Consider the following 27,651-nt stretch of genomic DNA (forward strand, 5'->3'; position numbering starts at 1 on the left):
TGTACCAGCAGCTGAGGCTGGCGATGGAGCATGGACCACCACAGGGCTGTTGGGAAGAAATAAATCCAAAGGGGCTGCTGAACCCATGGAGCTTGGTCACCCCAGGACTCAACTCGGCACAGCCTGCAGCAGCATGGCCCAAATGGGAATATTTCTACCTCCTTCCCACCAGATAGTTCCAGTGCTCTGCCTCTGGCTCCCAGCCACGTGAAGATCTGCACGTGCAGCCTGTGGGACCTGGAAGACTGGCCAGCTCTGACCTGCTTTCTCCAGGTTGGCAAAGCGGATGAGTCTGGCTTGTTTTCCTCATGAAGCTCCCTTGCAAAAAGCAGGTCCTGCTTCAGGGCCTTGCAGGAACAGCATTATCTGATGACGCTCCGAGAGTGAAATCGAGCCTGCTGTAACTAAGTGCAGCTGGCCGGTCTTGCGCTCTAACAGATGGATTAGTCCTGGCTGAGCTGCTTGTGTCCCTGCTTTAATACAAGCACACAAGACTCCAATTCCTCCCCTTTCAGCTAGCCCAGGTTAAACACAGCATTACATGTCTAAACGGCGCTAGGCTGCCATGACTGGGTTTAAAGAAGCCAGTTTAACACCAAGAGGCACGGCTCATAGCACGCACAAACCCAGGGCAAGGGCCTATGAAGAGAGAAACAGCGACTGCAACAACAGACTTGATTTAATTCTTGACATGTCACCACGTCAGCAACACCACCCCAGTTGAAGAGCATCTCCTTGTCTTGCAGGGAACGTCTGCTGCTGGTTGCAGAAGCTGCTTCCCATCTCCACGTTCGCAGGTTTTGCAACCGGGGCTGAGCTCTGTTGACTGGATTACTCCCAACACTTGTAAAATTTATCTGAGCAGCTGAACTACACTGGAAATGCACCCTTAATTCTGACCGGATGGACAGAAACTGGGATAAAAGCTGAGTACCAGTGCCACAAACTATCCAAACTTTAAATGTTTTGAAGAAAAGACTTTGCCTTAAAATGCCTGGATTACACTGTTTATTATCAAAACATCCAAAGTAGACAAAGCAAATAAAAGCTACAAAACCAAAACAGGATTAAGCAAGATTAGTGATCACTAAGAGCAGAGTCACACAACTGGTTTCCTCTGTAGATGCTAGCAAGTGTTTTGAAAGGCTGTACTCTTGGAAAAAAAAAAAAAAAAAACTCTTTACAGATAGACAAATTTTACAATGCTTTATTTGGCCCAGTTTTCCACCAACCCTCCTGAAAATCCAGAAGGGGACAGATCCTATGGAAAGGATTTGAAAGCATTTCTCTTCCAGAATGCTGCAGTTTGGGATTCTAGTCCTTTTCTACAAGTTCTTGTACTGCCATGGAAGTAAGGAAAGGCTCTACAGTACAGTGTGGTACCTGGAATAGATTCAAAGCTAAATAACTGCTATATAAGAACTCACTGGACTGGAGACAAGATCTCTTCCAAAAGCTCGGGGCAAAGAAATTATTTTACAAGACCTACTGACCCCTGCAAGCAGCAGAAAGCTAAGCAATTAAGATAATTAAATCCTCACCAAAAACATGCAGATTTTGAGACAGTCCATCTTATCTTGGTCTTATGTGGCAGGTTTTGGGCAGCAGGCCTAGGAGGGCTGCAGGGGTGGCTTCCATGAGAAGACGTCAGATAGAGTGGCCAGCTGCTGGCCAAGGCTGAGCCCACCAGCTCAGTGGTACCTGTGATAACATATTTAAGGGTAAAAAACCCAGCGCAGTAGCTGTAAGAGAAGAAGGAGAAAACGCCGGAGAAGCAACTATGCAGATACCAAGTCAGCGAACGAGGAGGAGGATGTGGTTCCAGGTGCCAGAGCACAGGTTCCCTCATAGTGACACAGATTGTCCCCTGCAGCCCATGGAGGACCATGGTGGAGCGGAGGAGATCCCCTGCAGCCCATGGAGGACCACGGTGGAGCGGAGGAGATCCCCTGCAGCCCATGGAGGACCATGGTGGAGCGGAGGAGATCCCCTGCAGCCCATGGAGGACCATGGTGGAGCGGAGGAGATCCCCTGCAGCCCATGGAGGACCATGGTGGAGCGGAGGAGATCCCCTGCAGCCCATGGAGGACCATGGTGGAACAGAGATCCACCGAAGACCTGAAGGAAGCCACAGCCTGTGTAGAGCCCACACAGGAGAAGATCCCTGGCAGGAGCTGCGGCCTGTGGAGAGGAGCCCACGCAGGAGCAGATTTTGCTGGCAGGAACTGTGGTCCGTGGGGGACCCGTGTTGGAACAGTATATTCCTGAAGGACTGTACCCCATGGGAAGGACTCATGCTGGAGCAGTTGTTGAAGGGCTGCAGCCCATGGGAAGGACCCACATTGGAGGGCATGAAGGACTTCATGCTGTGGGACTTCTTGCTGGAGCAGGGAAAAGCGTGAGGAAGAAGCAGCGGCAGAGACAACATGTTGAGAACTGACCACAACCCCCACTGCACACCCTCTGCCTCACCTCAGGGAGGGTGTAGAAGAGTCAGGAGTGAAGTTGAGCCCGGGAAGAGGGAAGGTGGTTTTAGTTCTATTTCTAACTATCCTACTCTGTTACAATCAACTGGCAACAAATTAAAGTAATTCAGTCTGTTTGGCCTGTGATGGTAACAGGTAAGTGATCTCCCTTTCCTACCTCTTGACCTGTGAGAGATTTGCATCATATTTTCTCCCCAACCCTGCTGATGGAAGCGCAGTGATGGAGTGGCTTGGTGGGCACCTGGCAGCCAGCTAAGGTCAACCCACCACACACCTGCTGCAGCTGCTCATCGCATAAAACTTCCAGCCCGTAAAAAGACTCGGCCACAGGAGTTGAGCACAGCTATTGGAGCAGCAGCCACTAAAACAGAACATAAATCTTTCATAAAGATAGGGCTCAATCGAGTGGATGCCGATAGGACAGTATCTAGAGTGTGAGAATCACCTGGAAAAGGACACCATAAAATTAAACCAAGTGAAATCAGTAAAGGAAATATTCCTCTGCAAAGGCAACAGTAAATGAGCAGATACTCGAGATAAGAGGGTGCTTGAACGTACTCCTGGAAAAGTCAGAGTCTACCCTCAAAACTTTTTCCCCCCCCTCCTGAACATCCTGGGTCATCCTTTCTTACAGTAATTCTCACTTATCATCCCCACACACACACACACTCACAGAATGACAAACCGGTGTAAGCAGACTAACTTCCTTCATATAAGAAAAGCATTTGCATGGAAAATTTCTATGATGCAACTATTGTCATTCTTGTTTATTTTGATGTATCAGTGAGAAATAAAAGCAGCTGCTGTAGCTACTCAGATCCTGGTACAACCCAGCTTCAAATTTGATCGCTTGTCTTTGTCAGATCACTCTACAAAAATTTTAAAGCCTGCAGAGACAATGGGAAATCTCAGCCAAATAAAATAAAAACAGAGCGCTGGAAGCTATCCTAGCTGCAGCTTTCTCTGTTGTTCCAGCCACCCAGTACTCTAAAAATATGGCTTGAATCAGCAGTGATGTGTGTGTGAGCTGTTCGCTCAAGGAAACACATCACCTATAGAAATCATAGTGCAGTGGGCACCTCTTACCTAGTTTTAAGGATGACACAACCATTTACGCTCTCCATTAATGAGGAGCTCAAGAAACCTTGAAAAACTTGCTTAAAATTCTGCATATCTCCCCAGCCTGGGCTTGAGGAGACAGAATTGTGGGTAACTATGGCAGAGAAGTCAGGCCCTCCTGTCACGGTCCATTCGGTGATGGAAACTGCTCTTCGGACCGACTCTCACACCTCCATACGCACCAGACCTCTCGCCTAGAACTCCTTGAGCAGAGGCAGACCTCAAATTCTTCGGGTGAAAAAATATCACACAAACGGCAAAACTATAAGCACTTCCACATATTTAATAAACTTAGATTTACTGTGATCTTCTGCAGCTATTCCAGAAAGTCTTGGCGAGACTGATATGGAGGGAAAAAAAAAAAGAAAAGAAAAGATATACAAAATCTCTCGTGTTCCCCAGGACCTCCATCATCACCACAATGTAAAATTACCTCCATTGCCCACAGAGCAGTCATTGTCTATACAAACTGGAGCAGCGACAGCAGAATAAGTCAGGAGAAACCCACCAGAAGAGTCAACAGCTTGGTAGTGCCCACCACGGGAGAGCAACGCCCAGGTACCCAGCCCAACCAAGGCTCCTCATATTAAGTACCACAACCACGCTCCGTGGAAGTGAATCTTATCCTCGAGATCAGAAACCCAAGGTAAAAGTTCACAAATTCCTTCAACAAGTTACGGTTTTGACAAAAAAAAAATTTAAAAAAAGAAAATTTTATATATATATATATATAAATATATATATTAAAAAATATATAAATATATATAAATATATATATAAAAATATATATTAAAATATATATATATAAAAATATATATATAAATATATATATAAAAATATATATATATATAGGCTCAACTGTAAAGACCCTCTACCACTCACAGCTTCCTGTATCCTTAAGTAATTAACATGATTACTGATTGAATGAAACAGCTTCCAGGCTCCAACACATCAAGCTTTGTATATACATGGGAAATAAAAACACTTTTCATTTTCCCAAAATAAAACCGGAAGCAGTGAGCTGCTTCTTTCACTCGGGGGATTTGCCAGGACTCCAGGAACAAGCCCCAGATTGCGGGTGCCTCGGGCTTCGGGGCACTCGCAGCTGCCTGACAGGAAACCGAGCAGGTTCCACCGGCCCTTGAGCGCAGCTCTGTCAGGCTTTATCGAAATAAAAAGTTCTTTCTGAGTAGTTGTTTGGTTTCGATGATTTGGTGAGATAAGAGTTTGGTCTGGAAAAAAAAAATCTAATTATATTGATGGATAATATTTGGAATTTATACTACAGGGCCGTACTTGTCCCATGGCAGGGAGGGAATGCCATGGTCTTCTGACTTTCTTCTCCCTTTAGTATCATATGAATGGGTCCCCATTTCGACCTCTTTTCGCCCCTTCCCATGCTCCCCACACTGCCTCTGTGTCTGAGAGCCCATGTCTTTCCATTTAACCCATTTTCTTACACACGCAAACGTGCGGGCCCTTTGTTCTACTCTTTACAGCTGGGGTCTTTTCCTGGGGTCTTCTTATGCAAAAGACCCTCTCGGAGACCATCAGGATAACACCCCACTGCATCTTCTGTGTGCTCCTTTCCTTCACCACACAGTAGATGCTAAATAGATTCCAAATTCCTTCTCCCCATCTGCCAGGGCTCCGCTCATACCTGGAAGGGGAACGTTCAGGAGCCCCAACCGTCCCTCCCACTTACCCCCAAGTTTAATACCAAACAGTAGACACTAATTATGTAAAAAAGAAAAAAAAAGTTAACCCACATAAGCAAAGCTGTGTGTCAGAGCAGCTGCTGCAGTTCGACCTGAAGCAGTTTCCAGGAACGTGCTGGGAGCGAAGTAATTGCGTGTCAAACGAGCTGATGAGAAAGCAGGAGCGAGGCGCCACACTCAGCCCCCAGCCCCAGCCTGCGAGTTCCCTCCTTCCCCCCTTACGAGCACACAAGAGCTTTCACGGGTCACTCCTGCTCGTGGTTTCCTGTTCAGCTACTAAGCCCGGAGGCTCAGAAGCATCACAGAAAGGGAAAGAAGTGCTGGTGTCCTATATATCCTTCCACCATGACATCTGCTTATCCATTTTAGGGTTTTTTCTTCTTACTGCATTGACCCAGCAGAGCTCTGGACTTTTCTTTTTACGTGTTCCCACCACCGAACCACAGCCTTTTGAAGGCTGCCAGTTTCAGTACACTCAGAACAGCGCTTCCGACCGAGCCACAAAACTAAGCGTAGGTGTTGCTTGCTTGTAGGCAAATTGTTTACAACCCGCTCAGCTTTTCCGGATCAATGGAAAGAAGGAGGGGCAGATCAGCTTTCTGAGTTGGAGCTGAGTGAGCAATGAAATGGGTACGTCGCCCCAGCTTTAACAAGCGAGACACAAAAAAAAAAAACCCACCACCAAACCACTAACAATCATTTAACACATGACAAGCTCGATGTGTCACCTCCCCCTGCCCGTGCCAACAGTCTCCGAAAAGAAAGAGGCAAGAATATAAAGAGGAATACTCACGCATGTCACCAAATGCTCCTTTCGTGACATTTGTGGCTTTCCTGACTGTCACAGTGAATATGTGTGAGTACTGGTGTTCCACCTGGAAGTCAGAGAGTTAGAGGTGATTAAGCTCCAGAACCAAAAACCACCTATCAAAACAGGTTTCATTTTGTCCAAAAACCAAAAGAGGGAAATCACCCAGTCAAAATATAAGAAACTCATACTGGATAGAGCATCTTAAAGCTGAACTGCAGCCTGTAGCTTTGCTGAAAGGTCAGACTTCATACAAGGGTTACTTGATTTTCCTGCAGCCACACCTACTCATCTCGATGAATAACACTCCTCCTCGCCACAGAACCTGCTCTAAGGCATTTAGTCAGGCAGAGGCAACTTGGTACGCTAAGAAAAAAATTAAAAGGGGACTATTTTACAGTGTGCTTGTCTTTGTAATTATCTTTTCCCAGTAAAAACAATGGGAGCAATTATTTCAAAGTATATGTTCTAGAACAGATGTATGCATACTGCACATGCAAGGGATAGAGTTAGTAATGCCTGGAATATACCGGTTTAGTGCACGACAGTATTCAAAGTGCAAGTGTTCTTAAGGCAGGGGAGAGAAGGTGAAAAGCAAGCTGTTAAAACATTCAGAGCTGAATTTCATGCAGCTCCTGGAGGTTCCTGCTCCCTGCAAAGCCCAGCACACAGCACGAGCTGCCTTTCCAAGAGCAGGTCCGTCCTGAACAAAACAGGCAAGTAGAAAGAGGCGTGAAATTAGGAAACAAAAACCTTAATTAAGAGGTCAGTAACTCACACCTGTTTTTACTTTATCTACATGTAACTTTGACCAACCTACTGAATTCCACTGTGAGGATCAGCACTGCATACGGCAAGGCAGAAAGACTAAATATTAAGTATTCCAATCAGAAGGAAAAGGGGGAAGTACCAGAATCAGGAAATCTATTGAAGTTTATTTAAAATGATAGACAATTCCCTCGATATGGGACACGAGACACCCTTATTGAGTCTGTGCCTCGTGCCGTCTTTGTATGTTTTCATCTGGGTACTTCCCTTTTTCTTTTTTTAAAGCTCTTTTTAAAGGAACAGACAAGCCAACAATACGTATAGTTTTCAACAGTGAGACATGTCTCCATTTGAGCTACTGCTGCTTCAACTGTTAAATTCCTATGTGCCTTCAGGTGATTCTCATTTCAATTTCAGAACTAGTTGCTTCAGCCAAGCCTCATTATTGCACACCTACAACATGCTTACACCCAGAGACTAGAAACAAACTGAATCTCTAATACAAAAACAAAAGTGACAGTTTTTTTTATAGGTAATATATCATTTTCTAAATTAAAAATAAAAGGGGGGGGAAGCCAAAAACAATTTCCTAAAGACAGCAAAAGTGCTTGTGAATGCTTAAGTGACACTTGAGTCAGAACGCATTAAATAACTATGCAAATGATCCCAACACAAACTCCTTCACGAGTGTGTGCTCGAGATGTCTGCAAGGGCATAGCCACATCACCGCGGCAAAAATAACCGGGAGAAAACGGCCACGGTGATACCGAGGGAATGACTTCACTGCAGACACGGGCCGACCCAGGTTGCGTCTCCATTAAGGCTGGAATCACCCACATGTGGCGGCTGCTGAAGGCTCATTTCACCATACTCCACCCAGCAGCAAATTCCAGCTCTGTAATTTTTCCCCTGTAAGCTGTAGGAGTCGTCTGGTTCGGAGACCATGTAAGCAGGCAGGGGGAAAGCTGTGGCCAAGTCAACTGTCACCTTACAAGTGGCACACCGGAATCATCATGGCACAGCAAGCGCTTCCCCAGCCGCAGGAAAAACGGAACACAGACTCGCACCGATTCTCCCAACAGGGACTGCTACCTCAGACGTATCGACTCCAAGAAAAAGGGTTTAGATGTGGGAATGTGAGGGTGTTAAAAAGCAACATGTGCCTGGTGCTGACATGAAGACAGAGGAATGATATCGTGACATCCACCACCTTTTGCATTGTAGCTTCCAAGAGTGGACGGACGGATGAATGGGAAGGAGGGTGGGAGATCTCCCTGATAAACTTCTGCCTCTGCCACACAGCAAAAAGAAGAAAAAAATTCCATAGTTTTCCACCACAGCAGGGTAAAGAGGGAATTTGGTGGGTATCTGGGAACAGCCGGTACTACTGTAACACAGCTACACCAAGTTACCCCAGCCTCATCAGCTAACCTGCTTCAAAAAATTTCACAAGCTGTGAATCTCCAGAAAACAATGACTGTCACCAGCCCTCATTTTCAGTTTGCTTCTTGCAAGCGCTCGAAGCTGCTTTATCAGTGTGCGCCACACTTCACACGCTGAAGCGGTGGTTTCACAACGTGGCGCTGGCCTCGGAGTTTGCTCACACAGACTGATGCAGCTCCTTTGTCATATACAACCTTGTAATTAAGAGAAACAGCCCACAGTACAAACACACCACCCTTCTCCTCAGCTGTTAAGAAAGAGCCTGTCCTCACTGGAGACTACACATCAGAGAACACTGAGCATTTAGCGGCGGCGAAGAGGATGGAGTTACAATTAAGTTACAAGCATGGGACACAGATTTAGTTCTCGGCTGCTCCGTGGAACTCGTCGCCCCAGAGTTCTGGCTCTAAGACTGGGATATGACAAGACGCTCACTGACAAAAAGCACTGCTGTAAAGTAATTTTCTTGCATCCCTTAGTCCTACTATTTAATCTCACAAGCCTAAATAAAATGTCTACCTTCAAACCACCACTTATTAGTGTATTCTCATTACAGCAGAACAGGATCATCACTACTCTCTATTAACAAGTCCATAACTGTTTTGCTAATGCTACCACGAGAATTGCTTTTTATTGACTTAAGCAGCAAACCCCGTCACTCCAGCTGTTGTTCTGCCAAGGGAGTCGAGTCTGATTTAAGATCTGGTATCCTCTGAAATGAGTGCAAGTGCACAAAGGTCTTGCAAAACAGAAAACTATTATCTTATTCCCCCACGCCTTACCCAAAATAACATACTGAAGCTTATAATTACGGAGTTAATATTTGGCCATAATCACATGCTTGGAAGAAATTTGCAGCAGAATGGTACTAAAATAAATTATCTCCCTCTTAGTAAAAAAAAAAAAAATACACAGAGAAACACAGGAAGCTCAAAAGTCTAGATCTTTTCTTCCCCCAAAATAAATGTTTTTCATGCAACTTAAGTGCAATCGGAAATTAAGGCAATTTTCCACTTAGGATCCAGTTTCTAATGGTATTAAGAGGCCTAAACATCTATATTAACAGCTAACACAACTTTCAGAAGCATTTTTTGTTAGATTTTTGGAAGACTGCGTTCTACAGAATTCAGATGCCCACTGCAAATACCACAAGAAATCTACTGACTCTAAACACCTCCATAAATCCAGCCCTTGCTGCTTTAGATGACTAAGCTGCATTTTCTAAAGTGACTTACGTTCACTGTAAGTCTTGATAAACATCTGTACATTGCCAACTCCTCAATCACTTCTGAAAAAGAGACGATGGTATTATATAAATCACTTCAACATTGCAACACTGAGTGGAGCAACACCTGCATACCTTTAAAAATCTAAGCCAGGTTGAAGGTTTCAGAAGCTCAGAAAACTAAATCCTATCATCCCAAAGTGACCTAGCTTGATGTATGTGCTTTATTTCACTTCCTCTTTCCCCATTAAATTTAGAGAACAAAGGAGGAAAAAAATGCTTTCAACATGCCCTCTCTGAACGTGGATTTTCTGCATTCTGGGAACTCCTGTGGACAGTATTGACTCTACTGGTTCCATCCACCCACAAGTTTTTTCCAAGGCTCCTGCACAGCCATGGTTCGAGATGTCCTGTTCTCGCACCACAGCTCTAACTCCTCCTCCTTTCTCCTTTGTTCCCCTCCCACCTTTGCTCTTTTTCCTCCCAGTAAAATTTCCCTCATTATCCAATTTCCTCCATTTTACGTATTACTGCATTCGTATGTACATAAACACCATCGCCTTCCCACTTCAGGACTGGGAAACAGAAGAACACACCAAGATCTCCCGTAACACAATCAGGTTTTACCCACAAACTTTCCGTGCTGAGAAAGCCAGGGATTTGCATGCATTGAATATAATATATTTCCTATCCCAGAATGCTGAGTCACAAAAAACGTAACTCAATCAGGAGATATACTCGCACACAAAATACCCATCAGGAAGCTCTGGTATAGATAAATTGTGTAATTGTGTATTACTTTTACTTCCTTGGCATTAAGTACACTTGAGCTGATGACCGGGCAGAGAAATGAAAATGTTTGCCTGTTTTCTTAAGTAACAGATTTCCATAAAATCCATGTTCTTCTTTCACAGAGTATTACAATTAAGACAAACATTTGTGTTCACACACATACAAATTTTATCTTGAAGTGATTCTTCCCATTGTTTTAATATTTATCCCCCACATCGATGCAACGGAAGATGTATTACACACTTTAACTCTTTATTCTCCAAATCTAAAAAGCATTTTGGAACAGTCAGTTCTGTCTGTACCTGCAGTAACTTTGTGAACCAGAAAACACATAATAGTTAACAGAAGGGCTGTTGGAAAATGCAGAATTCTTTTGAGTCTTTTAATGCCAAATATTAAAAATTCTACATTTTTGTATTGATATGAACCTGCTACCCTTGACTGTTATAAATTTTCATAAAACTTTCCATATAGTTTCAATATTTTAATTAAGAAACCTCAAAGATCCCCATTCACTTTTCAAGCAATTACAGGGTCAGCTCTCTTCCTTCCTGCATCAGCAGCATTCCTAGAGCAGCAGTTCAGGACTGTAACTACACCTATTTCTAACGTTGCATTTTGTTCATTATGGAATATACATTGGTATATAAAAAGATCTTATATGAATGATTCCATGAAATACAACTGAGTGCCTCACAGAGCTCTTCCATAAAGGTACAGACCACTTCCAGCATTCCATCCAGGAGAGGGCACTGATGCAGAAAGGAGTTAGTGTATTATTTTGACAGCATTAAACACAGACATCAACCCCAAACTTGTCTTTACAGCAGCACTCATGGAACTACAGAGCGAGTAAAACACAAGTTTGACATCTGCTGGCTGCAAACTCATGTGAAGGATGTGACTGCGTGGGGTAGAAACCACACAATTGATAAGAGATCATTTCAAGGAAGCACACGCTGTATTTTTAGCAACGCAAAAGTTCAACACTATGACAAGTGTATGGTAACTACCTCCGAGCACCTATCACTTTTCCTGCCGTGAGATTTTGGGACTGTTACGAAAAGGGCTTGATCTGAACATACCCAGCCTGTTTCAAGATTTCAGCTTGAGGAGGAATTGCCATTTCAGTGTTTACTTTGGAAAGTCACTCCAGCCAAGATATGCGAATATTACAGCCGACAGCCAGCGCTGAATGAGCTGCTGAGCCGCTCCACTGCCTTGCCATATAAAGGGAAGTTGTTCTTCCCTCACCCCTGCTTTTCCACTTTACGGGTTGTGCTCACACGTTGTCCCCTTCCCTTGCGCTCCCTCCAGTCCCGTGGCTTGATGGCCGGTACGAGGGATGCAGCAATAACGCTGAATAAAGAGGAAGGAGGGAGCAGGAGCTCTTGGCAGCCGCGTGTAGTTGAGTGGCACGGAACATGGACCTTCACCCAGAATTTGGAGGCTATATTCCAAAGATTCTCTTTGAATCAACACCACTGATACACGCTAGTTTAAGATCTAAATTTGCAAAAATTGCCAACTTATCCCTTTATCTACAATGACGAAGAGGGGAAAAAAAAAATTATTATTCAGCAAGTAGAATTGTACAAAAACCAAATTGTGCTGTAAAGGAGAAAGTTAAACACGTGATTTTTACTTTTGTAGGCTACAGTTTGACAATCAGCGTGTGGAAAAGCTTGTATGAAATAGTCAACTCCAGGCACTTTGACGAAACACTTTGAACAGGCAAGTCCTTTATAACGATACCCTACGACATCACACCCATGAGGTTGTCGGGAGCCCGGATTCCGCTGTGACTTACACATGAGCAACTACACTCCAAGCCATGACACGCTCTTGAAAAGCTAACTTGAATCTTCCAAATTCTATTCGAATACATTTCTGAAGAAGTTTGCTCCAACCACACTTACCATTTCTTTAAGGAATTAATGAAAACTCTAATGCTGCGTACTTAGAGTAACTTCTAACAGGATACATCATACAAGACAAATAATATACAAGACGGTATACATAGAAGATTCAAAACTACTTACCACAATGTGTTGATAGGGATCTATGATGGACATTTTGCCTTAATTTTTATTCAAGACGACTGTCAAATGTCTCTTTCAATTCTACACAGAAGAGGCTTCTCAGTTTTTCAAAGCAGAGTTCAGTATGACAGATCCTTTAACTGTTAAATAAAGAAAAAATATAATTAGAATCATAGAATCACAGAATCAAAATTCTTATGTTCCTTTTGAACTATGTTTTGTAACAGAGCGACTTAGTCCCTCCACTTTAGGAAGGTTCTCACACTTCATTCATTTACCAAGAACTTAATTTTGTGTAAGTCATGGAGGTATAGCTATTTACTTGCCTGAACTAGAGAAATTTCTTGTGCTTATATCCTCTACCACAGAGTAAGAGTATGAACCAAATATCTTGAATTCCAGTCATTCAAGTGTTCCTAGCAGCTCTACAGATAAAGAATCAAGCAATTAATATTTATCCATTACATACAATCAAATGAATATGCTTCCATGCATTATATTAGTTTAAAGAAAAAAAATAGTGTTCAGCTAATAGCCTTTTTATTGTCGTGATAAATTCTTGGTTCCCATGCTTCACTTCTATATTAAGACACTAACATGGTGAGGAAAGGACAGAGATGAAGCTCCTTTTTGTATCCCCTTCCTGCACAAGGTGAGGTACATGGATACATCCTGCATTCAGACCAAGGGATGCGAATTTTAGAACTGAAAAGCCATAAACTAGCAGCAATTAGTGCTCTCTGTAACATGGGAAGGGAATTCCAGCCCAAGCTGTGGGTGATCCCCCCAGTTGTCCACAGAGATCCAGGAGAGGCTTTGGTGGGCAAACTGCAAACCAGCTGCCAGGATTTATACACAGGTCACTGTTTTCTGAAGACTTTATGAGGGTTTCTACTCAAATCAGGGGCCTTAAACTGCAGAACTGTTTCCAACCATCAAAGTAAAACATATTAAGAGAGATTATTCCTTTCTGCATCTCTAAAGACCCACGGGAACTGCTGGATGGGACCTGTTCTCAGATTCAGCTGGACCGTAGTCAGACCTGAACCATCAGCAGAAGCTCCAGAGTGAAAAGACAAAAAGCACCATGTGCGGGTTTGGTCTCAAGGAAACGATTCCTGATCCCCCGATTTTGAATAAGCCCTAAAGAATGATGCCGTATGTCACTCCCAAAACCCTTGCTCTTGTGCAACTATGTGCAGGTATTTCCATAAAAATTTTGTTTCATTATGATCACTGGAACATTACAATATCCCTTCTTTGATCCTCCCAACCCTAACAATAGCTTGAGGCTAGAAATTACCCTGGACTTATTTATTAGTTTTTATCTGAGGAAGCCTGAATAAGGAGGACTTGAACATACATTCGGTTCAGAGTTTTCATTCAAGACAGCTCAGTGCCATCTTTGTCACAGAAAGCAAGTAGCTTTTCAGATTTAAAGGAAGATCTCCAACCCACCATTATTTCTCCTACTGTAATACAAATAAGTCTTTGCAATTATTATTAAAATTTTATTAGTCGAACACAGTAGTGGTGTAAATAGGCAGATGGGAGGGAAGTAGCACTGTGTTTACAGACATATTGTATAGCTGGCTTGTTATATTCAGGTTTATTTTACTTTGTGTCCTGTTTAAAGTATGACATTGGAGAACCTTGGTAAACAAGCCCTGCTGTATCAGTTTTTGAGGAAATATTGCCAGCTTCAAAGGCTATCAAAAAAAGGGAACAGTGAGGGTTAGCCAGTCACTGCAACGAAGAGGAAATTTAAGTTGTAAAACAGCAAATACACTGTTTCCCCTAACTGCGCAGTCAGTTCCGCTGCTCATTTTGAGAAATCACATGAAATTAAGCTGAGGATACTGCTTTATCTGCGGAAATAAGAAAATGGGTTAGGCCTAGGACAAGAAGCCTAATTTGAGCTATTTGTCCAGCATCTTGGAGGCAGAGTTCCAGTTCTCCAGATAGTCACTCCAATGGTCGACCAGCTGAGACATGAGATCATCCTCTCTTCTGCGATGACCCCCGCCTCATTTGTCTCAACATCTGCAGGAAACACGTTTGCGATCTGCAAACAAGAGTCTCTTTGACTACAGAGCCCCAGTGAATCCCCGAGCGCCAGCTGTCCTGCATGTTGAACGAGGCAAGGATCATGCAGACAGATAAATATGCGATCACGTAATTAACAGCTGGATCACACACACAAACTGCAAGCTGAGGATATGCAGGCAGAGTCTCTGAATATTGAGAAAATGGCCAAGGATACCCACGCTCTGCCAGATGCCAGCAGGACATCTGAAGTGGTAGCAGGCATTTATGTTTAAGTGACTTGAATACCTATGTCCTTTACAGTGGGTTTAATTCCAATCAGAGTTACTTGACCCTAACATAACAACAGTGCACCCTTTGCAAGCTTGCACCACACTGTCGGTGGCGTTTGGGTTAAGCACACCAATATATTCCTATATCTAAAATCTCAGTGTGGCAGAAGAGCCAAAACGCAGCACTAAGACAAGCTGCCTATTGCGCTTATCGAGAGCCACAAAGAAAGACTTGAAGAACGTTTAATTCAAACATCTGCAGCAAACAGAGCTGTGAACCCAAAATTATCTCCTTTAACACTGCTGCTACACACCGTCCAGCCCACAAAGCCTAATGCAAAAACCATCAGCTAACTAAGGACTGTATCACAAGCGCATATAAAGAATCGAACTTGAGCTGAAGCTGGTGCCAGACCAACGCTTACATTGCGGGGGACGCTGCGCCTCTGAGCAGATCTTCAAGGACACTTTTGTATTATTAGCATGTCTTGTTTTGGTTCCCTGGTATCACATTGTCTGTGAACCGAGCCATTCCGGCACCTCTGCAGCAACACCAGCATCAATTCTGTCAATTCATACAGTATCACCAACATTAACTCAGCTGGCCAGACTAATTCACAATATACTCTCTGGTGTTTTATTGACAAATTGTCCCAAGTTTACAAAACACCATAGCACAGCCCACAGTTTAGCTCGGTCATGTAATACAGAGACAGCTGCTAAATTCCTAAATCTCACCCAAAAACTAACTCCACTTTTGTCAGCCTAAGGGCATTTAATTATTAGGCACAATTTCAGACATCAAAAGTAACAAGCTATTAGTGGAAAGGTGTTTCACTGTTTAAATTGAGACTCTGCTGCAATCTTAGCTCATTTTCACTTGAGGTGACAGAGTGAAATGGGATTATTGTCTCTAAAGACCGAAAATAACAAAGCAAAAAAGTTCACACACAAGGACAGAGATTATTACTGGAATATTTTCCTTCTCAGTGTTGATCCAGTAAATTCCTAGAGATAATTCCGTTTTACAAGATATGTCGAGGACAAAGGAAAAGAAGAATAATGACATTTTCCTCTTTCATGCTGAGTATGAACTTACTCCACAGTTGGTCTCTCTGAACGGAAAAGCTCTGAAAATGAGTAAAGCACAACAGCGTAAATATCACCACTGGAATACGTCCTCAATATTGTCAGAAAAATCATAAGAGGGAGACTGTTTATATTAAGCTGGCCAATGCTTATTAAAAATTAAAGACACAGACAATTAAGAAGTGAGTGAATAAGTGCGAGTCACCGGTACAGTCATTAATGCTCAATCTAATATGATAAGAGTAAGGTTACAGAATAAGCTAAGAATCGACTCAGGCTTTTGGTATGAATGTCACCAGCCATTTTTATCACATCAGATTACAGAATTTTATTTGGTTACAGATTGATCCTGCGATTGTATAACAGAAATAATAAATAATCCGTTTCTACATGATTTTGCCCAGCATCCTGGAAAATCACTGTAATGTTATTTCTCAATTTAGGTCTTCCCACACAAGAAGGTTTACCTCTTGCTCTGTGTAGACCACCCATCACTCCATTTTCATTACGAATTTAAAAGTATTTGCTTTGCTGACACGCAACAACTGTTTTTCCCCATGCCTTGCTAAGAGAGCATGGGTGGCAGGAAGGATTCTGAGTAGAAAAGCAAAAAGCTCAACCTTTGTGCCACATTTTTGGAGGATGCTCCGGGCTGAAGTTTGGCAAGGAAGTTGACAAGGCAAAAATAGCTCGACAGGAGATTTTAAGATTGGGAAACCACATTTGACTTCCTGCTAAAGAGGACGTAACAAATGAAAGAGACCCTGAATCTCTTTCTGAAAGATGACCTGTCAGGCTGAAAGCAATTACTGAAACTAAAATGACACAGAGTAATTAAGATTTCCTTTCAATGGAAAGAGCATTATAAAACAGCCTCGCAGGGCTGAAACTCTGGAAGTGGCACAGAAATCTTGAGCAAGGTAAACTTACACCTTATCTAGTGCCGGAGGCTACTTTAGGGGCTAAAAGCAAGGCAGACAGAGGTGGTAAAATAATCGGGCCAGTCCTCTACATACAGCTGCCCAGCAGCTCCTGGAGAACCCCGTGTCACAGTCACCTCCTGTAACCGGAGGCAAGGCTTGGTGGGGTCAGGGGAAATCAGATGTGCTCCCGTAACCAACTTAATCGGGCTGGACTTCATTCAAGAGAAAGAAAAACCAAAAAAGTTCCCTCTCTTACATGTTGCAAGCAATGACCTTACCAACAGAAATACTCGAGAAGCATTTCTGCCTGAATACCCCCACCTATTTCACGTCACTCGTGGAAGTCCCCAGAACGTTTCCTACCCAGGCAAGCATCGTATTGTCACCACGAGCACTAACTACAGGTCTGGAGAGGCAGCTGATTCAGGGCACCATGGTTTATCGTACAGTTACACTGCTTACACACAGGAGTTAACTAGAAACACTCACCCCGACGGTTTGCGAGAGGTTACGAAAAAAAAGCCATGGCATCATACATGCTTCTACTGTCCGGCCAACTTACAGAAACACTAGAAAGTCAAAGTGCCTAAATTCAAAGGAAGGAGTTAACTTATTCTGAGAATGACACAGTTCCTTGAGCTAATACCTTTATGTAACTATTCCCCAATGTCTTGTATTTTACTTCCACTGAAATTGCACTAGAATAAAAAACAGCCTTGAAAGTAAAAAGAAAAAAAAAAAAGCTCAGCAGAGGGGCTCCAAGTACATTCTTGAAAAATGGCAAAGATCACTGTGTTTTTCTACAGAAAACCAAGCCACAATACAGATAGTTTAGATGGCAGAGTCTAAAAATGCGTCAAAAAACCTCAAGCAGCACATCAGTAATCCCTGCTGTGTAGATCAGAGGCTGTGCAGCTTATATGGGAACCAGCTAGCTCGTTTTTCCAGCAAGAAGGCCAAAAAACAAAGAAGAATGTGAAAAATCCAATGGAAGTTCCATGAAAAAGAAGATTAGGGTATATTCCCCAGAAAAACTTGACAGCATACCAGTCAAGTCCACCTATTATTTGAATAATTTCAAGATCATCTATGAAGGCTGTTATATGCATACTAATTAATAAAAAAGCAAGATTAAAATATGGCCAGCATTTCTGTACGTTAGGATTTCAGAATTCAGCTATTCCGCAAATAAACTTTTTATATATTATATTCATTTAAGGGTGTTCTCACTTTTGGAAGCCAAATTTAAGGCAGCAGAGAACGAAAACCTCACACTTCAACTTCAAACTACTGGGGGCTCCAAGGAACAGGCATGGTTGAGATGTCCAGCCAGGCTCTCCAGAATGGAAAAACCTCAACCCCAGTGGCAGGTTTAAAAGTGATGCCAAAGATGCAAACACTTAAATAATAACTTCTGGAATCAAGTGACATACATGGCAAGTGCAATACCTTGACCGGACAGAGATTTTTGGTGAACATATTCCTTTAAAACTTAAGTGAAGGGGAAAAAAAAAAAACAAAACCAACTCCTCTGCATCTCATTCTTACCTGGATCTTTGTCAAAACTTTCCATTTTCCCCACTGTGCTGGTCAGGAGCTGTTGCCTGCCAAAACCTCCAGGAACAGCCTTAAAAACCTTCACTGGTACTGCAGAAAGAACTGGTGCCAAATGTTTCAGAGCACCAGAATTACACTCCGAAGGTCTTAATCCAAATCTCTCACTCTCCTTGGTGACAACAGGGATGCCATCCAACTTCCAAATATTTCTAGGCCAACGCCTTTTGAAGATTATTAAAATAGCAAGAGTTTGGCTCATGTATCTTTAACTTATCTACACCTCCTTTTGCTTCCCTGCTGTGAAACAGGGATGGTTTAAAATGAAAAACTTTAAGGAAAATATTAGGATAAGTTTTTATTTAAGTATTTATGATTGAATTTTTGGGGAAGTGACAAGTATGCAAAGCTGCCGATCCTCTCAGGCTTCAATTGCAGATGACAATCCTTCTGCATTAGTTATGCAGTGGTTACACACAAAAGAACAACTACAGTAACAGCTAAACATTCAAGGAGCTGGTAAAATTAACAGCTGGCTTCTGCTCAGGTAAAACGTGCCAAGAAAGCATTTCCTTTAAATATATTTTTTAATTCCTTTTCAATTCAACTAGCGAGTTATCCAAGCTGCTCTTTTTTTCTGAATTTCCTGGCATTTCAGCGTAAACTGTAACACCAGCGGGCACACACAACACAGGCGACTGTCACGCTGGCGCTGCAGGATGGAGAAAGGACTGCACACCCGAGGTTGTTTCATCATCTTACCTCACCGTGTCTGTACAACGTGACTCAACGTTACAACTTTCGCGTTCTGGTTTTGGACTCTTTTCTCAAAATATGAGCTCTGGTCACTGTCTGCAATGAAGGGGACAATTGTGCTGCACTTCCTTTGGTCATAACTTCAAAAGCATGACAAAGCGGTCAGAGTGAAACAAGGAAATTTGTCAGGACTTTCTAGTAAAACTAATCATGAATAAGCTTCTGACGCTGGGATTTTTCAGCCTCTTTTAAATGATGCGAGGAAAATTTATATGGAAATATTTTATGACTACTGCCAAGCTGGAGTTTAAGTAACATAAACATATGTTTTACACACAAGCAAATATAGACATCCCTACTGCATATGGGGTGACCGTTTTAAACTAAAGGAGGGAGATTCAGACCAGACATGAGGAAGAAAATGTTGGCCCTGAGGGTGGTGAGAGCCTGGCCCAGGTTGGCCAGAGAGGTGGTGGCTGAACCATCCCTGGAGACATCCCAGGCCAGGCTGGACGGGGCTCTGAGCAACCGGAGCTGGTGCAGATGTCCCTGCTCATGGCAGGGGGGCACTGGGGGAGCTGGGAAGGGCCCTCCAACCCAAACTAAACCATGATTCTGTGATATATTCTTGAGGGGAAAGACTAAGTGGTAAACTTAGTTGATTATAAAATTATTTCTATATGAAAAATGCGAAGAAATCTTTCATTGTCCGATTTAATAAATCTATACTAGGCCTAGCAGGCTAGCCCAAGTGCCCTGTCCGTTTTCTTGAGAAGTCTGTGGTGGGACACTTTGGCAACAGAAAGTGCATCGATACCTGTGGACTGATGTGGTATCTTACCCCCAGCATCCCCACAAACCCAAACAGCTGGGGCAGAGAGAGACCTTCACTCCACAATCTGGACAGCTACCCAAACCAAACAAACCACCACGAGTTACCAGCTTGTGTTAGAAGCCCAAATGACACTGGCAAAGCGCATACCCAAGGGTTTTGATTTTCTCTACAAACTCACACAAGACGTTGTTGTGGCTCCTCCACAGCTCTCCTCTCCCAGCCGGGGAGGGTACACAGCAGCTTGTCTTCCTTGCTCAGCTTCCCTTTCCATACCATGCCTCTGACAGCTTGTCTGGAGCTCTCTGGTCATCTCAGCCAACAAGAGCGTGCTCTTTTCCTGGGGCTACAGCAGCAGAATGGTTTGAGTTTTCTGCTCCACCATTTCAGCCGACCTCAGAGTAACAACAGCAAAAATGCCAAGAGCCTCAGTGCAACTTCTCTGCTGATTTAGGAAGAAAGCTTTGAACCGGCTGACACTCGCTTTATTTTTAGACAACTATCTCAAGTGCTACCACGCTTGGTTAACATCACAGCCAAGCCCCGGGAGAATGAGGGGAAGGGTCTAAGCCACTATTAATGAATGCACGATATTAACAACAAAGGCTTTGGAGATGGGCTAAAACTGAAAATAACATTTTAATTTAATTACTGGAAATTTTTCTATTTATCATAAGCAAGAAGATACGTCAAACCTTACTGTAATCTGATTCTATCAGTACCAAAAGGCTACACCAACGGTTACACAAGGCAAACAAAAAACACAAAACCAAATGAAAAGCAGTAACCGCCAGCTACCCAGCCCTGAAATGTGGCCTTCAGGAATGTGATACAAACAATCTAATTCACTAAGGAGCCACAAAACATGACTCAAGAAGTAAACAGACAGCAATCAAAGTCAGGAAGAAACTCTAAATTTACATATTCCCTTGTTAAAACAGCTTTGCAAAATTAGGGACACAAGGGGGACTTTCACGAGGCACAGAGCATTGGTCAGTCAGAGAAAGTTCGGCAAAACTTCAATGAACTATGACTACTCTCTTACCAAATTGTTTAAGTTTTTAATTTACCTATTTCCCAAGACACCAAGACTTACCACCCGCCTTGGCAACTCCAACTCTCAGCATATCAAACCACAGTTATGTGCCTGCTCTGAAAATTATTGCCAGACATCACAGGACAGAGGAACACGCAGTGGAAATGTCCACGCACTTTTCAACAGGAGTTTTTGTGCAGAAAAATGTCAGTTTGCCAAAGCAAAAAGCTGTTGTTAGAGAACTACATCAGTTTTAATGAAACTCTCTTTTGGGGAGAGTTTATCCCGTCTATACTCAAAACCAAAGTCAATTCAAGACAGCCAAGCTGTACGTGGCCAGGTCACCATAAAAATCACCACAATTATAGTGGTCATTTTTTTCACACACTGTGGATTTGTGAGGGGATAATGTCAAAGGTGAGACTATGAGACATGGTTTCAGGTTTTGATACATAGCTTTGATTCAGATCTGACTTAATGGCTGGAAAGAAGCTATTTAATTTCTCTGCATCAAAAACACCGTTATCAAAATTAAAGTTGTATTCACTAAGCCACAGGAGAGTTGAAGAGCTCATTAAATTAATACATTTGGGACTCTTGGAAAAAGGAATTTAAGTATAACAATAATACTTGGAAGTATGCCACAGTTAAATGTAATCAGTCACTTACCGAGAAGGTCTGTGTGAGCATGTGCTATTCAAAGTGGAAAGTGCCAGAGAGATGCAAGAAGTCGGAAGACTTTGAATTTAGAAAAAAAAAAAAAAAAGCTTTTCATCACTGTCAGCACAAACATCACACCAACTTCCTACAGGAACCTTAAACTACCTGGTAAAAAAAATACTCTGTAGGTATCATCACTGAACACACACAAACACATAAAGTGGATATAAGAAAAGCTCAGACTTGCTTCCTAGCATCTTCCTCGTGTTGCACAAGCTGCTATTCTGATCTGTCCGGAGGTTTTTCCCTACCGCTGTCCTTGATTCAGAGCTGCAGGGTTTTCATTACGTGAAAATTAAAAAAAAATAAAACAAAAAAAAAACAAAAAAAACAACACCACAAAACACACAACACTTTACCACATAAGACAACAGTCGCAAACCACCACGGTTGTGAAAACTTAGCAGATTCACGCCTTTATCGAAAGAGAAAAGGGTGTTGCAGTTAGCGCTATAGTTAGAAACTCATTATCAGTTCTCTTTGGATGGAGAGGAAAAAGGATTCAAACAAAACAGCAGCACGGTTATTTTATAGAAATTGCCTAGGTTGAGATATTGCAGATGTTCATTTAAGCAGGCATACATATCTCTGAAACTTTAAAGATTAGAAGTGCCTCAAAAGTGCATTGTCTCTTACAGTTCTCTATTATAGGTTATTTTTAAAAGATGGTACACAAGAGTAACAACCAGGAAATTTCTAACTAGTTACGTTCCAAGGGTCTACACAATCAGCTTCTCCTCAAAATTATTTGTTCTGTTGGGTTTTTTTTCTTTCCTAACAAGACTGCAACATTAGGCAGCAGCTGCTGATTTTGCATAGAATTACACTTTTGCATATTGAGTACAAAGGCACAATTCTTCTGACAAAGCATGCAAATAATGGCCCAGGCCACAGCAAGAGCTCCTCCCTGTCTGGTACAACAATTGCCCATGAGTGTTGCTTGTTTTCCCAAGGATATTAACAGGATTTTGAACAGGCCAAAATGAATTCTCTACTTTGGGACATTTCTTTTTAGCATCCAGTTGATAACACAGTAAGTTAAATGCATGAGAAATATAGCTCTAGGAGTCGAGTCCCATTTACAATCTATATCCTGGAGACACAGACATACTAACTGGGAAGGGTAAAAAAATCTAAAATCTAAAATCTAAAATCTAAAATCTAAAATCTAAAATCTAAAATCTAAAATCTAAAATCTAAAATCTAAAATCTAAAATCTAAAATCTAAAATCTAAAATCTAAAATCTTCCATACAACCTATAAGGCTTCCCAAAAGCCAGATCTTATTCCACCATCTCCATCTACCCCAACATTCTACATATCAGTCTTGTTCCTCACACATCTTCTAAAATGCAATCCCTTGGGGGCTGTGACTGCCACTTATTACAATAAACACATATTTGTACAGATCTTATAATATGTGTGTGTACAAATAAATATATAACTTTTTAATAACTGTAAATATATAATTTGTTATAAAACTGCACATTCCTACAGATCTTGGCTATGGATAGAAGCGCTGTTGTAACTGTCTGATAATACCAGTAGGAAAAGAAATAAAAGTCTTACTGAGTTATGCTGAGACCATTTTAAGGAAAATATTTGATAAGTATCAAAGATGAGTCAGTTCAATGGCTTTACTATCAGATAACCACAAAACACACAAATGTTACAGATGCATAGTTCTGAACTTGTGTACACGGAAGTTTTTCACCTCAAACTCCTACCGTGTAGACGTCTTCACCTGCGCTTCGCTAGCAGAGAGAAAGCAGCACTCCTAGCACACTAATTACGTGGCCTATTGGATACCTGCTTTAAGATCATACTAATTTTATCCTGTTTTTCCTCCAGGGATCACTTGAAGAGTCTGAGTGACTCACGCAGCAACTTCCCCTATCACCTATCAATATTTGTCTGATATTTTTCCCTTCACCAACACTGTGGTCTTATTTTTTATAGAAATGATATTCTATCCTATACTTTCACACTGAAGAACTAATTGATCTTTCTAAGGAAGGTCCAACAATTCTCTCATGTAGTACTGCCATTTTCCATTTTAAAAAACTCGACTGAAGTCTAAATATTCATTAGTTACTTTTACTTTCCCCACAATCTGTTTAAAAATCATCTTTGGGGCTTTTTGGCGCTTTGTGGCCCACTTTCACATGTCCCTATGGGAAGTGGCCCTCCCATCCCCACACCAGGGGCTGAGTAACGCTGCTCCAGACATTCCACAGGCTACTGGAAATTGGTACATTCAGGAAATTCGTATCATTTCTCTGAGGTAAACAGTAAATGAAAACCCTCAGGGAAGTCTGAATACCAGGGTGTGCTTTTTCTTAAAAAAAAAAAGAAAAAAAAAAAGAAAAAAAAGAGAGAGTTCTGAAAGTATTCTCTTGCTACATCACGTTATTATAACCTAGGGCAATGATGAGATCATTTCCATTACTAAGGTTTCTGGGATTTGTTTTTCAGACTAGTGAGAAAGACGCGGTTATATCACCGAGGCACGGCCACCGCACACGGGAAAGTTCAGCACCTCTCAGGAAGATGAGAGCCAATTCTGCCGCCGCCGTCCATGAAATCAAAGAGAAATCCTTCCACAGATTACACGGAGCTTTTGTTTAGAAAGAGGCAAATGAAACAGAAACAGACCAGTTGTAAATTGAATTTGAAAATTTGTCTCGTGAGCGGTCACCCAGGCTTTCACTGGGAGCTGAACCAGAGCTGTCAGAAAGTACTTGATTTTATTACTTAAATCATCTCCAGGCTGTAAGTCAGATATTTTTGACACATACTTCCCTTTAGGGCAACCACCAAAACATGGGCTTCCCCATTAATGTCAAGTAAACAATTAGTCAAGAATTCAGTTTCGCTCCCCCAAGGTCATTTCCCTGCCCTGAAGGATCAGTAGGCTTTGATCCACAGCGGTATTTTTAAGGTAAAAAACAAATTTGAACTTAATCTCCCATCTCTCAACTCCACGCACTGACCATGAGCCATACTGTACTCAGAGCTTCCACCTGTTGTGCTAGAAGAGTTTCCATGGGAAACTAAGTATTTCCTTTGTATTTCATAGTCAGTTTTCATACCCTTGAATTCTAGGTACAAGCAGGAGACATCTCCTCTGGCTGCTACACAACTCTGTCCCTGATACTTTCCAGCCCAAGCTGGTCAATTAATTTAATTCGGTTTGAATTCACAGGTCCCAACTATCTAGAATGGCTTCAGTTCTACCGTCAATGCTGTCAAAGTTGCCACATACACCTTAGGATAACTTGAACGTATTTTATTGAACACAGTTAGGATGAAATCAACATGCAATCTTAGTGAAGCAACAGCATTGGATTTTCTTTTTTTTTAATTTTTCTTTCTTTTTGTCTAATTCTTCTAAGAAAAAAACCAAGTCATAAACAGCACTTGGTGCCAAGAGTCAGACTGGTACTTTTCCAGTGCAGATTAACTGGCCACGCAAGAGGAGATTAAATTAGATGATTCAAGAATAAGTATTTCCGTTTCTCTTCTGTTACATACTCCCGTCACAGCATGAGAGTGTGCAGAAAGGTGGTTGTAAAGGGACAACGTGGAGATTGAGAGACAATTGCAGACGGTTGCTTAACTCTACACTGTATATACAAAACCTTACACCAACAGAAAGAAAATAAAGCTGTCCCCGCAGGTCTGACACAAGGCGTCCCAGCTCTGCAGAGGGTCACACAGCAGCTCCAGCAGCCCAGCACAGCCCTCCAAACCCAGCAGCCGCGGCTCCAGGGCAGATGAGTGACCAGTGCTCACCAGTGGGCTACTGGGGGGAAGCGCGACCACCAGCACAGGGACCGTCGCCCCGGCAGCAGCTTCTCCAAATGATGCGGCCGGACGACAAACGAACCTCCACGAGGAAGCGTTTTGAGTTTGCTCCCAAAGCGGAACGTGTAAACCCCAGCCAAACGGGACGGCAGCCTGTGGTCACAGCAATAACGTATGGTAACAGATACCTGCTGTAAGGCACGAACGGGAACTCTGACAGTCATTCCTTTTTACATCAGAACCAAAAGAAAAGCTGACACTTCGTCACTGACACTTCGTGCAGTTTTTCCTTAGCAGATGTATCTTTTTACTTCCCTATACATTTCAAAATGGATTGCTTCGGTGCGCACTCCACACGAGGGTAACTAGTGGCAGGCAGGGTCCACAGGAGCCGCTGCGAAGCCACCGCGGTGACAGCGGGCGCGGGGAGCGCGCACCCAGCGGCCCGGCCCGCCAGGACGCGGCTTGTGCAGCTCCGGCGGCCGCTCCTGCCCCGCGCAGCGCGACCCCACGGCACAGGCGCCGCGCTGCCACACGCCAGCGCCGCAAACGCCTTTTTTCCCCCTGCCTGCTTTGCTTTTACCTCACGAAACCTGCGTTTTACACGCCTACGTGCCCGGGGAGGCGGAGAGGCGGGCGGGCAACGCGCCTTCCCCGGCGGCCGCGCTGCCCGAGCGGGGCGCGGGCAGGTGCTTGAGGGGGGACGTGCCCGCGGGGACGCGCCGCTGCCCCGGCCGCCCCTCGCTACAGCGGCCGCCTGCCCCGGCGCGGGGGAGGGCGGGCGGGCTGCGGGGCGGCCGGCGCCTCTCGGCACCTCTCGGCACCGCCGCGCCCCGGCCCGCCCCGCGGGCGCTCCCCCCGCCTCAGCCCGCCACCTGCCCGCGGGGCCGGGGGCGCCCCCCGCGCTGCCAGCCCTCCCTTCCCACCCGCTGCCGAGCGTGTTAAAGAAGGAGGCACCGCGCTTACGGTAGCCGGGGGTCCCGCGGGCTCGGCCGTCCCTCCGGGCCGGGGCACGGTCGCGTTCCCCATTGCGGGCACTCGGCACTTTTCAGCGGCGCGGCGGGGGAGGCGCCGCCCGGCAGCTGACCGCCGCCTCTTAAGGAGGCGTGAGGCGCCGGCCGGCCGGGGCGGCTGTGGGGGCAAAGCGCTGGTGGCGGGTATGGCTGTGTGGCGTCCCCCGCTCCGGGGGTGGGTATGGCTGGCTGTCCTTCCGCGCTCCGGGGGCCTGCGCGGCTCGGCGGGCGGGCGGGAGCGGCGCGGAGCGCCGGGCGGCCTTAAGGCGCCCCGCGCTGCCCTGAGGAGAGCGGCGGCGGCGGCAGCGGCAGGGCGGGCTCTGCCCGCGTTACCGGCTCCGCGGGGCCTTTCCACGAGAACCATTAAGTTGAAGTAAAAAAAAAAAAAAAGTCAAATAGCTATCATGCAGCTAAATGGAAGTTCGCGTTAAAATAATAATAATTATAATAAAAAACCACACGCAGCACGTCCCGCTTGGCCCCCGTATGAACGTCCAGCCTCAGCCCGCGGCCGCTCCCCCTCAGGGTTTGTCAGGGCTCCCAGAGCGCCCCAAATCCTCACAACCACGGGCAGGAACGGCAGTTCCGTCCCTCGAACGCAACATGTACCACGATCTCCTCTCAAAACCGCCAGGCGATGCTTCCTCACCCCGCCGGGGGCCTGGATTACAGAAACAGGCGTCGAAGTTGGAGAGCGACAGCACGGAGCGACGCTCCTGTGCAGAGCTGCCCAACTGGCGGCACAGTGAATCAGTAAAGAGGCACTTTGGATCCAGCAGCTCCAACCAACAGCGCACGGGAACACCGGGGGACACAGGGTGTCCGTTTATAAACCCTTGAGCTGGGCGAGAACAGTCTCTGCAATGCAGAGTCTGGCTTTCAAGCCAGTATTTTACCACCCGGAGGGCCCAGCACAAAGCACCGAGCTGGTGCACACATGGAACTCACCTCTTGTCGCTGCCTTTTCTCTTTCTCCCTCACACCTCAGCACCCTCAAACGTTTTAGGCTGAACCACAGCCCCCTCACGCCTTATTCAAATCATGCCACCGGCTTCTCATTAACGGCAACACAGTAATTTCTATTAATTCCATCACTTTTGCCCTTCGCAAAGATTTAAGATGACCTTAAAGTGCGTGCCCTCCTGCATTTTTTTCTGGTTTGCTCTGAAGGATTTAAAATGGAAGTATTTTGAAATATACTG

The 27,651-nt window shown here is 44.0% G+C and overlaps 1 protein-coding gene across 1 annotated transcript in view; it reads right to left on the minus strand.

Annotated features, from left to right (window-relative positions):
* Window positions 1–26,491, minus strand: part of PLA2G4A (phospholipase A2 group IVA) — a 73,598-nt gene extending 47,107 nt beyond the window's left edge. The window contains exons 1-3 of the mRNA XM_065649024.1: window positions 26,403–26,491; window positions 12,402–12,541; window positions 6,117–6,198 (exon numbers count right to left, since the gene is read on the minus strand). Of these exons, the coding sequence (XP_065505096.1) occupies window positions 6,117–6,198; window positions 12,402–12,434 (115 nt within the window). The 5' untranslated portion in view covers window positions 12,435–12,541; window positions 26,403–26,491. The remainder of the gene's footprint in view (window positions 1–6,116; window positions 6,199–12,401; window positions 12,542–26,402) is intronic.
* Between the last annotated feature and the right edge of the window lie 1,160 nt (window positions 26,492–27,651).

Source organism: Caloenas nicobarica, chromosome 20, assembly GCF_036013445.1.
Source record: "Caloenas nicobarica isolate bCalNic1 chromosome 20, bCalNic1.hap1, whole genome shotgun sequence".
Classification (NCBI taxonomy): Eukaryota; Metazoa; Chordata; class Aves; order Columbiformes; family Columbidae; genus Caloenas; species Caloenas nicobarica.